Genomic DNA, 14,512 nt, shown 5'->3' on the forward strand with positions numbered 1-14,512 from the left:
TCTTTTAGTGTCTCATTTACTCATCACTATAACTTCGCACTCGGGGACTCCTCGGTGTTCAGCAGCTGGGTGTGAGGAAGCAAAAGGACTCTGAACTTGCTCAGACGCAGAAAACGCTTCTATGATGCCCAGAGTGTGAAGGATGGGAGAGGGGGAGGGTGCGCTCTGGTCTTCATCACCCAAGAGATTGCTGTCTGTGGAGGTCATACCGGGAAATGACGAGAAAGCAGGTGTTGACCAGGGTGGGATGAAATGTTAGGGTGTCCTGGGAAGAAGTGACCTTGGGTGAGGATCCAAGGCTCTCCAAGGGTACAGATGACAGAGTGGGTGCCCCAAGGGGGCAGTCTCTGGGTTACCCTGGGTCTTAGGAAAAGACCCCTGCCTTCCACCGTTCACGAGTCCACACAGACAAGTCTGCCTTCACTCTTTGGAGCCTCCTTACCCCTGCCCCATACCCTCAGTCTCTTACACACAGATCACAAAATATTCCCTGTAACCCTCAAACAGATATAACATTTTGGATCTTATACCTGCCACAGCCTGGCTCTTTGCCTGCATCCCAGCACCAGCTGATCCAGCTGCAGGCTGCTCTCATTTCAATACCCGAGACAGCACCTCACACAGCACCTGTTGCTGCTGAGTAGGCTCTTGGAAAGCATTTGCTAAATAGGGGTGAGAAAAACTGCAGGCAGAGGTTCAAGGGTTTCTAGTGAGCGACTAAGGACTGCAAAGGCTGCTCAGCACTACACTGATAAACGTCAGGAAAAAGAAATATAAGCAGCACTGTGATGGACATGTTGGCTCAGCCTTCAACCCACAGGAAGGTCAGGGCAACAGTGTAGGCCAACGTTAGGTCAAGAGGAAAAGAGGAGACAGGAACACGGAGAGATGAGGCAAGGAGAGGTGGAGCTTGTTCATTCATCCATTCATACTTTCATCCACCCTATAAAGACCTCCCTGATATGCCACTGTGCCAGGCATAGTAGGTGAGTTGCTGGGACAGCAGAGAAGTATAAAATGTTCTACACACTCAGGTTGCTTACAGCATACATAATGAGCTTAACCAATGCAAGTAAGGATGGTTGTGATGAAGGACCTCTCATAGCACCCTGGGGCTGTGGGAAGATAGGAGAAGGAGGACGGAAGTCAGGCTCCTCAGAGCAAGTGTGATGACTGAGCAGGGATGTGCAGGCATCTGATAGGCCTGGAGGCACCTTGCAAGCAGAGAACAGTGTGGGCATAGACACGGAGAAGCCAACTTGGCCAGAGTGGCGAAAGCAGCGGTGTAATGTCAGCATCTCTGATGGGAACGTTGCAAAGGGAGGGGCCAGCTGGTGGCGGATCACATCCAAAACATCATAGGAGGCACTGGGAAGGTGCCCTTCACCTGTCCACGGAAGAGTCCCTCATGGCATCCAGGGCTTATGCTGCACCGACCACGTCCAGCAGCACCCTTCACCCTCATCATTCTTACCCATCTCCCACACTACCCTGCTTCGGATGAAAAAATTGGGCTCAGGCAGCCTAAGGGTCCCAATGCTGTGATTTTCCCATGCTAACCCTGTTCATTGCTGCACCTCTCAAAGCAGTCGGGGAACAAAAGGACAAACAGCAGTAAAGGAGAGGCTCTAGACGGGAGCTGGCTGAAATGAAGTTTCTCTAATTAGGTCAGAGGTGCCCCTGGTGGTTCTTCCCTTCTTCACACTTTGCGCTGTAGTCTGATTGCCTTTGAAGAGCCAGGTTACATGTGGCGCCCTCCAGTTTCTCGCTATTGTCTTGGAGAAAGCATGGGCTCAGGAAGGCCCTGTCAAACTCCTTTCCTTCCTCTTTGGCCTCTTGCCTCAGAACTTTTCTGACAAGGTTTGGTTCCACATTCCACTTTTAGACACACAGCCACATGATTTGAAAGTGAAATTTTCAAGTGCAGATCTGAGATACGACTATAGCTCATCTCCTGGAAAGGCGCACGTCGCCGTCGCTGCGCGGGACACGCGTGAAGATGAAACGAAGATTGGCCTCTGAAGACAGAGTTTCTGCCCTGACAGTTTTAGAAGCGCCATAGAAACTAGCCCACAGCGAGGCTGCCTGCTGTCAGGACAGCCCCTTATCTGGCCCGTTACAACTCAGTGGTTTGGAATATTTACTGCCGGACCAATTCGGGGGAGGGAAGCTGAGCACAAATGTGTACTTGGTGTTTAAGGGGAAATAAAAGAAGCAGGGAGATGATCTATCATGCTGATGACACATAAGCAAGGGAGACAGTCTGAGCACAGCCCGTGCAGGTGTCATCTGAAGCTTTGGTCCATTTTCAAAGGAGAAGGCCCGTCACATTTATTCTCTACCTCTGTCTGGCCATGTTCTGGTGGCATCAATTTACTACAAGTGGATTAATGAATTGCTGCCTCCTTTTTCTCTGTTTCCAAGATGCAAGATAAAAATTGGTCTGCAGACTCGGACTTGATATGGCTCCTTTGACACCTGTATGTGATGAAGTGGAATGTAACACAGCGAGAGCTTCGAAGGGTGTGGGAAATGGCAAGATGGCTCATGATCATCCTGCGAGGATTCAGTCTTTGGAGAAATGACGTAAAAGTTCGGAGTATTACAAAAATTCACCACAGGACCAGCATTGTGGTATAGTAGGTGAATTTGCTGCCTGTGGCACCTGCAAACCTCTATGGGTGCTGGTTTAAGTCCTGGCTACTCCACTTCCAATCTAGATCTTTGCTGTTGACCTGGGAAAAATGGTGGAAGATGGTGCAAGTGTTTGGGCCCCTGTCACCCATGTGGGAGACCTGGAGGAAGCTCCTGGCTCTTGCCATTAAGCTGGCTTGCCTTGGCTGTTAAGGCCATCTGGGGAGTGAACGAGTAGATGGAAGACTCTGTTTCTCTCTCTATTCTGTAATTCTAATTTTCAAAATAAATTCATCACATGCTTCTCTCCAGCTTATTCCTCACAAAAGGTCCTTAAAGACTGGGAGGAGCCTGATATAGAACCCTGATGGTTACATGCCAGCATCACTCGGGAAGAAATGGAGTTGCCCAACTCACCAGGACCAGACAACAAGGCATAGCCCACTGGCTCACACAGAGAACACAGCCTCCATAGCTCACGAATACCAAACTAACAGGTCACAAACACCATGTACTAAAGAGGCACCTGGCCTTCTCGCTTTCCTTGAGACTTGCTCATGGGGCTCAAACAGCATATAAGTTAGACACTAGATGCAGTCTCAGCTGTGACATGTCAATGTACAAGCTAGCTACTTTGACACAGTGGGACGGGATACTGGGCAAACAGGTTAAACCCCAGTCCTGGTCTCACTTACGAGTGCCTGCAGGGCAACTGTTTATACTTTTGTGGCCTTGTTTTCTTTGCTTGGGCAGGAGTCTGCACTCCACTGGGTAGGGCCAGTGGGGCTCTTGAGCAAGGCTGCCAAGGGCAGGGCAGCCAGGCTGGGGTCCACAGGAAGGTCCTCTGACATTAGTCAGCAAGGCCAGCTCCAGGGCAGGATGGGGCATGGGTGGGCCTCACCTCTCTTCTTGACCTGGTGCACTCAAAAAACACTCTTCAGAAGTTCATTGGACAGACTTGGACTGAGGCCACTTGGAGGAAAGCTTTGGGCTGGAGGCGCCCCACCACCTCAGCAGCAGTGGTGGTCAGTCCTGATGCCAGAACACTTCCCTGTCCACCCATGACCTTCCCTGTGATGGACCCCAGGGCTCTGTGGGCACCTGGATGGGCCCTTTTACAGACTTGGGTAGGGAGATAAAGAGCTCTTCACATAGGATTAATTAAGTACAGTGCATGTAGCTCACTAGGTTGCAGAGATTGCCACGTGAGGTGGGCAGTGTGTGAGACAAGACAGGAAGGAGGGTGGGGGTGATTCTCCGCCATCCGCAGCATGGAGCAGCTGCAGGAGCCTCACCTGCTTGATACATCCCTGTGCTGGATACGTGCAGCAAATACCACTGCAGATTTCTCAGGTCTCCAACCAGAGACCTGATTGGAAATGGAGTTCCAAGTCCAAGGCCTTTGTCATCAGTCCCTTCATTCTGGCATGAGCTGGAGCTAAAAACAGCATTCACAAGAGTGGGACTCCCTGAGCTCCGACAGGCGCCACACTAACCATCATCATGGGTTTCTCACTTTTCCTCCCAAGACCATCGGGAGGTGAAATCTATTGCTAGTTCCACACCAGCCAGGAGGCCCAGGCTAGAGGGAGGACATTCTGTTAAGCTCACAGGCTCATGGTAGACATTGGACTGAGGCTCACTCAAACCTGACCCTGAATGTGTGTTCACTTCCATAGCTCAAGGAAACAAGCAATCTGTTTTAGAGGGCTCTCCGTGTCAGCAAAAAGATGGCATTTTCCCCCCTTAGGCCACATTCAAGGCTAATGCCTGATTTGCTGCAGGGGGTGTGCTGGGGCACATGGAAGGGCTCCAGATCGCATCAGAGAGAGTGTTCTGCGGGAACAGGGAAACAGGAAGTGCATGCCGGCACCATGGCACACACTCAGGGGAGTTTGCTGACTCATCTGTGAGCTAAGACCCTAAAGGATACAGAGCAGTCAGACGGCTGCAGGAGAGGGCCGTGGGAGACGGCACAGGGAGCTATTCCCGGCTGAGAAAACAGCAGTGGGCCGATGTCTGGGAAGCTCGAGCAAGCACAAGTTCAGGGAAGCATGGCTGCTGTGTGTGGGGTTGGGGGTGGGAGAAAATCTGTATATCCCGGGGGACTTGGAGAAGCATCTAGGAGCAGCAGGCAGGGGCCAAACCAGTGAGATCAGAGACGGGGTGTGGATCGCATCCGGAAACGCCTGTGCCTGTTGTGTTCCCTATTGTGGGGAAGTGGCAGAAGTGGATTTTCATCTTGGAAAAATCTCTGGTTGCTGTGTTGGAAGTGAACTGGAAGGCATAAACTGAGAGGCAGGAGATGAGCTGGCCAGGTAAGGTGACAGGGTCCTAGAGTAGAACACGGGTGCAGAGGAGAGGGCCGGGGACAGGTGGAGGGAGCAGCCACCAGCAGGTATGTGGCAGAGCTTCCTACATGGTCAAATGTGTGAATGTGAGGAAAGAGATTATACTGGGCCAGGGCCAACAGCTGGATCTGACCCCGGGTGAGTCAGAAAAGCCTGTGGGGGGTGGGCAGGTGGCCGTGGACTATGAGTCTACAGAGCTTTGGGAGGTACTGGCACATAGTCCCCTCCCACCAGTCCTGGTCACAGGCCTGTGAGGTGGGTGGGCTAGAGCCTGTGCTTGGCCCCATCTACTAATAAGGCCAGACTGCACTAGGAGGGCAAGTGGCAGAGGCTGGGAAAGTGTGGGGAGGCAGCAGTGGAGGCGGGGTGGGTCCCTGCTGGAAACAGCAGGTGTCGAAAAGAGAGAGGGAGGAGAGGGAAACCGCACCATTACTGTGTTTCAGTAAATGTACTGGCCCAGAAGCGTTGGGCGCAGCTCGCTGAAGGGCCAACCAGAGCCTCATGCTTGTAGTAGCCACACCCTGATCTAATGGTCACACCCTCACCTGGCACTTGAGGGTCATGTGCCTCCCGTGCCCATTCTCGCACTGTACCCCTGTTCCCACAGCCCTCTAGGTGAGTTTCAAATGCCAGGGAAACAGCAGAGTTTAAGATGTCAAGTCCTGGGGACACTGTTTCATTACAGAGTCCATCTTTTTCTTTCCAGGATAAAGCCTGGAATGATTTAACTGTGGCAAAATTAGCATGCAATTTGTAAGTCATTACGGTGCAAAGTATGTGGTGGGAACACTTTATTGAATCAACCTGCTGAGTGCAATTTTCCCAGAAACTAAAAACGGAAACCCTCTCTCCAGGCTTGCTCTCCTCCCTCTTGCTGAAAGCCCTGCCAGCACCTATGTAATTATGTCTCACTCCTGGCAGCCGGGAGCCAGGCACGCTGGGCACACTAAACTGACACAGCTCACAAAAAGCCAGTGAGAGGTCTGGCCATCTTCTCCACACGGGGACCTTGGTATTTTCTGGACATGTAGTTGTCTGGGAGCCAGGGGAGATGTGCTGAGACAGCACCTGGGTTATATACAACAGCTGTAAGCAATGCTTGCCCTGTAAAAGTTCAGGTCAAATCTTGCTAAGCTGGGTCCCTAGGGTGCAACCCCGCATGCTGTCACCCTGGAATCTCATGTTATCAAAGTGTCTGACTTGTAGACTCTTCCAGTAGGGCTAGTTTTCCTTACTGAATACTGTGGCGGCTATGCTACGGAGCCTCCTGAGCTGGAATGGAGTACTTCCTGCAATGGGGCTGTTCGTGGACAAGCCCAGGCTAGGAATGAAGAGTGAAGGAACCATGTGGAAAGCCCTCGGTGAGCCTCTGACTTAACTCCCGGGGAGGCACATGAGTTTAGCTACTGAGTGGTAGCTCTTCATTTACTGAATGTCGGGCACGTAGCCCCGAGAAGATGATGAACACGAAAGATTGTGGTCCCAGAGACAGGGAGTAAACAAATGAACAAAGTAATTACAGGTTGGCAGGCAGCTGCAGGGAGGGGAGGGCCTGCACCAGCGGTGGCCGCTGAACACCCTGGCACTGCTGGGCTGATGTCCCTTGCTCTGGGAGTGACAGCCACAGCCCTGCTCTTGGGACCCCCACTCCTCGCTGTTGTTTCCAGTGCTAACCGCTGCCAGCACTGGCCCAATGCCTGCACAGAGCAGGCGCTGGATCAACATTTGCCTAATGATCAGATCTTCTCTCTCTAGTGACTCTTGGTCAACTGCGAACCCTGGACACTTGACCGGTGTCCAGGGAAGTCTGAAGTTACAGGGAAGTGGAGGCTCCGAGACAGCAAGAGTGTCGCCATCTGGCCACATAACCTAAGGGTTTCCTGGTGGTAGACTTGGGAAGTTTGTGAGACACACACTTAATTTGTTCTTGATCTGACACTGACTTATCAAAATGCTGGAGGAAGAAGCATCTAGTTCAAGTCAACAATGATGTTCTGAGATTTTGACTGGTGTAGGACGTTCACACTGGATGGAGATGAGATGCAGGGAGGACACAGACTATTCGGCACGAACAAAGGTGAGGAGGTTGTGTTGTATTAAGTCACTGTACATCTCAGGGTGCCCTCACCTACTGGGCATGGAGCCTGAGGGCTGGCAGCAGATGCTGCTCACGAACATGCCCTTACCCCTGCCACTCTGGCTCTCTGAGTGCCTCTGAGGCTGCGGAACACTAATGGCCTTGGAGCGTTTGCCAGTGCTTGGCAAAACAGCCTTGGCATCACGGAGACAGCTGTTTGTCAGGGAACGGCAGGGTCCCAGTGCCATGGCACAAGGCAGCTCTGCAAGCTGGGGCAGGGGATGGGGGATGGAGGATGGGGGAGGCGGCTGCAGCTCTGACTCTCCATCAGGGTGAATCAATTTCATACACTCTCCAATGACGGGAACAAATAATCTTGTGGGAAGCAGGCCAAAACTACCACACAGCCTCACACAAAGATGTCTGGGATGCCAAGTTGTAATCACTTACTTGGGCATCTAAGCTTTACCTCCAAGAGAGGTACCAAGGCTCTGTTCTGCTGGGGCAGCTCCTTCTGGGGCATCTGGCAAAGAGGAGTGGCTAAGAGTGGCCCAGCTTTCTGTATGGTTACCTGAGAAGACCTAGCCTGGCAGCTAGTGTGCTGTCTCACCATTCCATCTGGGTTGGAGTCCTGGCTCTGGTTCCTGACCCCAGCTTTCTGCCAGGACTTACTCTGGGGGCAGTGGTGATGGTTCAAGCAATTAGGTGCCCGTTACCCACATGAGAGATGTGGATCAAGTCCCAGCTTCTGACTTCAGACCCAACCCAGTCCTGGCCATTGTGTGCATTTGGGGGAGCAAATCAGAAAACGTGAGCTCTTTCTGCCTGTGTGTTTTGCCTCTGCCTCCAGACAAACAAACTCAAATAACAAGTATGGAGTTATAGCAAGAATTTCAAAGAAAGCTAGGGAAATCTAGAAGCACTGAAGTTTTTCCTTGCTGAGCAAGGTGCTTTATGTACTCTGTGCCAAACAACAGTGCTGCTCCTCCCATTTTACAGAGCAGTAAGCCAAAGCTTAAGAGAGTCAGCTGGACGGTGCACAATCAGTGAGCTCGGAACTGTAGCCCAGGGACTCTGCCTGGCGTGTGGGGAGTCTCTCTCACCTGACACTCCTCTATCCAGCAGGCCATTCAGTCATGGGTCAGTGTCTCACTGTGCCTTTAATCCTTTCTGGTGTCAGAAGAGAGCAGTTACCAGGGCTTGTTCAGCGGACCTCAAGGGCCCCTGAGGGACCGTCTTGGCTAACGCCGACTCAGAGCTGAGACGCTGCGGATGCAACAAGCAGCGCCTCCACTGCAGCACCTGGGTGAGAACCCCAGATCCCCTGCCTCTGGGGTGCTCATTTCCCCCCCCCCTTGGGATCTCCAGCAGACACCATTGTGGATCTGCTGGGGCTGTAATTGCCTCATGGCCATTCCCTTACCAAAGTCTAGGGGAATTCCAACCGGTTCCTAATTACTATTTGGATAAGAGAGGAAAGACTCCAGCCACTACATGTCCATCATTCACGGATCACAACATAGGGAAGAAAAGATGAACAGTGCAGGCTTAATTAAAGAACAAAACAAAGTGGGGAGGGCTGTGGGAAACCTGGGTGCATGCGGCACACTAGTGTTTGAAGGCCAGCGTCCAAACGGAGTCTCTGCCTTTTATCTTGCTGCAGAATCGCCCTATGAAAGCAGAAAGTCCCCGCCAATCAATTCAATCAATCAACAAACAGCTGAGGACTCACTGGGTTTAGACATCACAGGGAAATCGTGAGAGTGAAATCCATGACTACCACTGTTCTGCTGTTCGCAAAGGAAACGAGATTCTGTGAATGGGGCAGGGGATGGGGAATGTGGCCCAGGCAGCAGCTGGAGCCTGTGCTCTGTCCTCCCCTACTGCCTGAGGCCCACAGCCCCGCCTGGACAGGGGCTGCTGCAACGGGTACCTCAGAGGCTCTAGACCTCAACTGTCTCTTTAAGACGAGAAGGCTGGAAAGAAAATGAAGTGACCTGGCAAATCATGGTCATGAGCAAATGAGGCCTCCCACGGACTTGGAGAAAGGCAAGAAACGGAGCATTTTGAAATGTGACCAAAGGCTGAGGAGTGTCTTGTAGGGGACAGAATACAAATCAGGCATCAGACAGCAGACATGGAACACACTCTGATTAAGGGGTGATGGTGAGCAGGCCCTGGATGCCAGCAAAGCCAGGGGACAGGGTGGGAAGTGAGAAGGAGAAAAATGCAGGAGGTAGGCACCACAGCTCCTCAAGCAGCAACACCTAGCATCTTTCGCTTCCCTTAGCATCAGCATCAGCGGGCGAGGGTCAACCAGTTGGAACAAATAGGTACTGCGCATGCCCACTCTGTATCCAGCTCCCACTTGAGAAGGGAGCCTGTTTTTCGCAACAACTTGGTTTCCTTCCAGCTCGACGCTCTGCGGCTACCCTTTCTTGAGATGCCTCCCTTGGACTACAGAAGCTGGCCAGTACGGGTACCAAGACACACCTTGTCACTGTGGCACCCAGTCACAGCTCTGCTCTTGGATCAGATTTTTGAGAAGCTCAGACAAGAGTCCTTGGGGGACCCATCCAAAATTCCCAGGTCAAACCGGGGTCAAGACCACATATCCTCCCTCCTGGGAGACTGGTCGGCCACTGCCTGTTCTGCTCTTATGGCACGTTAGATGGCACAGGGTACCAGATGGCCCCTCTGCCCTTACCTACTGGGGTGTGGAGACAGGAGGTACACAAGGAACTTTCATGGGGTACAAACTGATCGCTGGCAAAAGGGAGGCAGGGATACATACGTGTTTTTCACCTTCGATCTTTTTGTCGGCCACTTGCACGGCGCCCAAATATTTAAAATGCAACTCCATGAGCCTGTCAACCTGAAAGAGAAATTTCACAGGCCTTGGTGAGAAGAAAAGGCTATTAAGGCAAGGCAAGAGAAGGACAGCCATGCCCCTGGTTGCCATGCCCTGTGATGGAGACCCGCTCTGCCACTCGGACACTGGAGGGGTGCTGTGCTCAGGGATACGGCACCAATGAGCACAGAGCTGGGGCAGATTAAAGCAAGTACTTGGGATTGATGGATGCAGCCCAAAGACACCCTTCCCCAGAACAGCAGATGCCTTTCCAGCCCTTCTGGGCCTCTCAGGGACCCAAGTTGTTCAAAACAAAGAAAGATATAAAAATTCAAGATCCTTCTTGCACAGGGAAGGAGCTTGAAGCCACACACTTGATATTCACTTGGAACTTGATAGGAATTTCTTCCTTCAAACTGAAACCTTTCATGTTCAGATTCTGCCCCAGAGCTGATCTTTTTTTAAAAAATACCCGAGCAAAATCTTTTTCGTTGCTTTTGAGGTGGAAGAGGGTGTAATGAGAAAAAGTCCTTCAGCAGCTTGAAAAAAGGCCCTGGCTGCTGCCTAGTGAGAACCGAGAGTACCGAGCTCACACAGCCATGCTGCACACATGGCCCGAGAAAGGCTCGCTGGGTGTGAACCAAGTCTCATCTCCCCCTAAGACTTCCCAGACTGAGGAAACTGGGAGGCCAACTCAGCCTTCTGACCTGCCCTTCGACCAGGCTGGCGCCACCCTGGCTGCTGGCAACTAGGCATTTTTTTCCCTTGCCCGGGAGCTGAGATTGGTTCACTGGACTTGATGCTTCAATATAGCAATGCATAGCCCGAGAAGATTGTACCCAGAATCCTCTGGTTCCCAGTGATGACTGTACAACCTTACACAGTTCAGTTTGCAAAGGATTTTCATGTGTGTTAATTCCTTAAGTCTTGAGAGAGAGAGAGAGAAAGAAACCCAAAACGTGAGCAGGTAGGCAGAGAAGTGAGAGAGCAATACTCCATTTTAAAAATGAGGAAAGTGAAACACACTTGCTAAGTGGTATCGCCAGGGAGACACGATTGCTCCTGATGTTTGCGTCCTAAAGCTGCACCAAGCTTTGCTGGGGACAGCAGTTAGAGATGGCTCAGAGTTATGGTCTTTAACCTCTCTCTGGACTAGGGCAAAGCTTCAGTTCTACCTGGGATACAAGCAAGAAGAAAACCAGTGCAGGTTAAAAAGGGGGCGGTGAGACTTAATTTTATGCAACTCTTGTCTAATAAGAACAAATATACAGATTTCCTGGACTGGGAGTTCAGATTGCAGCTCTGCTACGCACTAGTGGTGAGCCCCTGTGCCTCGCTTCCTCATCTGAGAATGGGAATAACACAGGCTAGAACAGAGACTACAGTGAGGACACATATGACATGATAGGCAGCTACTGTACTGTGCACTCCACACCCATCACATACAAAATGGCCACTCCTCTTAAAATCTAATGGTCAGGCGAGCCAGATGTCATAGCAAACAATCATCCAATCTTCTTCACGTATCTTTGCAGCTTCCTCTGACCACCCAGGACAGGTGCTATGGTTTCCTTCTCACCGTCCTAATTTCAACATCATTGAGTATTAATGGTTTTGATGGGTATTAATGTCTCCATTTTAGTCAGGGAAAGAATAGCATGCATATGGAAAATAGCAAAAGCAGGTTCGGCTCTAGGTGTCCCACCTCAAAGCCAGTGTTCCCAATTATTTGGCTCTGCTGTACATCGCCACCCCCAATCACTCAATCGAAATCCCTTTACAGCCAGTCCACCCTTGCTAGGTGTCAACTCTTCCCAGAGAACCTACTGACATTACCCTAAGATGCTGCTACCCCTCCCAGGGAAAAGGCATGGGGGACAGAATAACCAAGAGGAACTGCCGAGTCCAAAGCAACTGGTTCCTGGGTGCATGGGAAGACGTCTTAGGGCAGCTGCAATCAACCCAGAATCCCTTGGAGGGCAACAGCTGAAGAATGTGAGCTGCCTTGCTGGTCGTGGTGTCCCTCCTGATGGTCCCCATCACCCACCTTCTCGCTGTCATTTTCAGTGAATTTATTCAGAAGCCGGGTTCGTTGCTGCCCTCGAAGGTTCCGCAGGAGCGAGGCCAGAATTGAGCAGACGTGCTCTGGGTTGGGGAGGAGAGAAGGGAACATGCTGAGATCAGAGCAGTAATGATTACCTTGCGTCAAGCCTGCTCTGGCTCTACAGGAGAAGGAATACGCAGGCCTTCTGTGACAGCTGCTATTGATTTAGGAGACAAGAACCTAAACGGTGTCATTGGAAAACTGCGCCAATCTCCGTTCGTGACACGGGGACGTTGTCCAAACGCATGGGGTCCTTGAGGACAGCTAGAGCAAAGTGAATCAAAATCAAGCGTGCATTTCCATTCGGCCTGGGATTAATTGATTTTCTATTGTTCGCAACAGAAACTCATGCTAATTCTCCACTTACAGAAACAGTCTGTGAATGATAATAGGACACCAGCCATGACACGAGCAAATGATGCACAGGACAGGTTCTACCATGTTCCCCAATTCCTTACAACTTTCAGCAGGTAAATACGCTGGGATGCAACAAGATGCATGATGGGGTCTCGGCGTTTTCTCAGCCCTAGGTTACAGAAGGATGCACTGCCGGCACACCAAGACAGCAGCAATGATGATGCTTTTCGGGTCCACATAACCCAGTGGCTACTGCTAACTAACACTGTTCTACTCTTGGAGAAAGAGGGTAATGAAAGGGTATGTTACAGGCTTCAGTCATAAAGAGATTCTTTTCTGTGCAAAGAATTTTTTTTAAGAATCAAAAAAGATGACCTTGAGAGAGAGGCAACAGAAACCCACTTGTGGAGAAATGACAAAACCTATTTTGAAATAAAAGGCTCTCAGCACAGCCAACACACGTTCTCCTTGAAGTTGGAGCAGCACCTTTTTTTTTTTTTTAAATAAAGGCTTATTTAATTTTATTGGAAAGGCAGATCAGATTTATGGAGAGAAGGGAGACAGAAAGGTCTTCTGTCTGTTGGCTCACTCCCCAAGTGGTCATAATGGCTAGAGCTGAGCCATCCAAAGCCAGGAGCCAGGAGCTTTTTCCAGGTCTCTCGCATGGGTGAAGAGTCCAAAGGCTTTCCCAGGCCACAAGTAGGGAGCTGGATGGAGAGTGGAGTAGCCAGGACACAAACTTGTGCCTGTATGGGGTCCTGGGTGTGCAAGGTGAGGACTTTAGCATCTAGGCTATTGCACTTGGCTCATTAAAAAATTTATTTATTTTTATTGGAAAGACAATCAGATTTATGGATAGAAGAAGAGACAGAAAGATCCTCCATCTGCTGATTCACTCCCCAAGTGGCCACAATGGCAAGAGTTGAGACAATCTGAAGCCAGGAGCTTCCTCTGGGTCTCCCATACAGGTTCGGTACTCCAAGGTTTTGTACCATTCTCCACTGCTTTCTCAGGCCACAAGCAGAGAGCTGGATGGGAAGTGGAGCGGTTGGGACACAAACCGGCACCCATATGGGATCCCAGGGCTTGTAAGGCAAGGATTTGGCCATTGAGCCACCATGCTAATGTTGCTGTGGGTTCTCAGAGGGAGAGTCCTCTGACCTTTGTGTATGTCAAGGACAGATTCAAGACAGCAGAGCAGGAGACAATATTTGGCTCTGGACTCTCAGGCTAAGCAAACAGGATATGGCTCTGATGTCCTCACTTGGAGAACAGATGTGCGACAGGCAGTTGTAAAAGGTCAGCTTAAAAACTTCTTGGATTGATTTGGCACGACAGCTGGAAACAAGCTCCAGGTATGGATATGACAATCTGACAAACCACAGAGGAGGAAAAAAACCTTCAGAGCAGGAGTCCTTATCGGTTATCTGAACCGAATCTCTCACTGGATAGATGGGACCCTGAGACCCGGGGGAACCCATCTGTTCACAGAGCTAACTGATGGAAGAGGCAGAACTCAACTATGGACTATTAAGCATTCTTGCTCATTCATAGCCAGTGCTCTCCACCCAGTAAAAGCTTGTGGACAAACACTCAACCTGAAAGGATCCCATGGAGGGTAACAAACAGAAAGACGATCCAGGGCCCAGCGCGGTGGCGCAAGTGGTTAAGTCCTCGCCTTGCACATGCCGATCCATAATGGCCGCGGTTTTCTATCCGGCAGCCCCGCTTCCCTTCCAGCATCCCACCGTGGCCTGGGAACAGTCAAGGACGCCCAAAGCTTGACCCTGCACCCCGCAGGTGAACGAAGAGCTCCTGGCTTCGGATTGCATAGCATTGGCTGTTCTCTCACTTGGTAGTGAACATAGGACGAAGATCTTCCTCTCTGTCTCTCTCCTCTCTGTATATCTGCCTTTCCAATAAAAACATAAAAAAAAAAAAAAAAAAGAAAGAAAGAAAAAGAAAGACGATCCAGAGCTGACAACCAGGTAGAGAAGAGACAGAACATTCCAGGCAGAATGTGGGTGCGTCAACTTTCCATCTTGGAGGGAGCAGTAAGCAAAACTGAACCAGAGGTGCATGGGAATCGTGACTAGACAGAGGACCAGGCGCATAAACCTAATCTCCTCAACCAGTTT

At 50.7% G+C, this 14,512-nt stretch overlaps 1 protein-coding gene across 1 annotated transcript in view; it reads right to left on the reverse strand.

The window, feature by feature from the left end:
* The window catches only part of CTNNBL1 (catenin beta like 1), a 153,422-nt gene that overhangs the window by 9,594 nt on the left and 129,316 nt on the right, over positions 1-14,512 (reverse strand). The window contains exons 12-13 of the mRNA XM_040981486.1: positions 11,961-12,058; positions 9,857-9,937 (exon numbers count right to left, since the gene is read on the reverse strand). Of these exons, the coding sequence (XP_040837420.1) occupies positions 9,857-9,937; positions 11,961-12,058 (179 nt within the window). The remainder of the gene's footprint in view (positions 1-9,856; positions 9,938-11,960; positions 12,059-14,512) is intronic.

This window comes from Ochotona curzoniae, unplaced genomic scaffold (genome assembly GCF_017591425.1).
Source record: "Ochotona curzoniae isolate NIBS_2020 unplaced genomic scaffold, NIBS_Ocur_1.0 contig_3520, whole genome shotgun sequence".
Lineage (NCBI taxonomy): Eukaryota > Metazoa > Chordata > Mammalia > Lagomorpha > Ochotonidae > Ochotona > Ochotona curzoniae.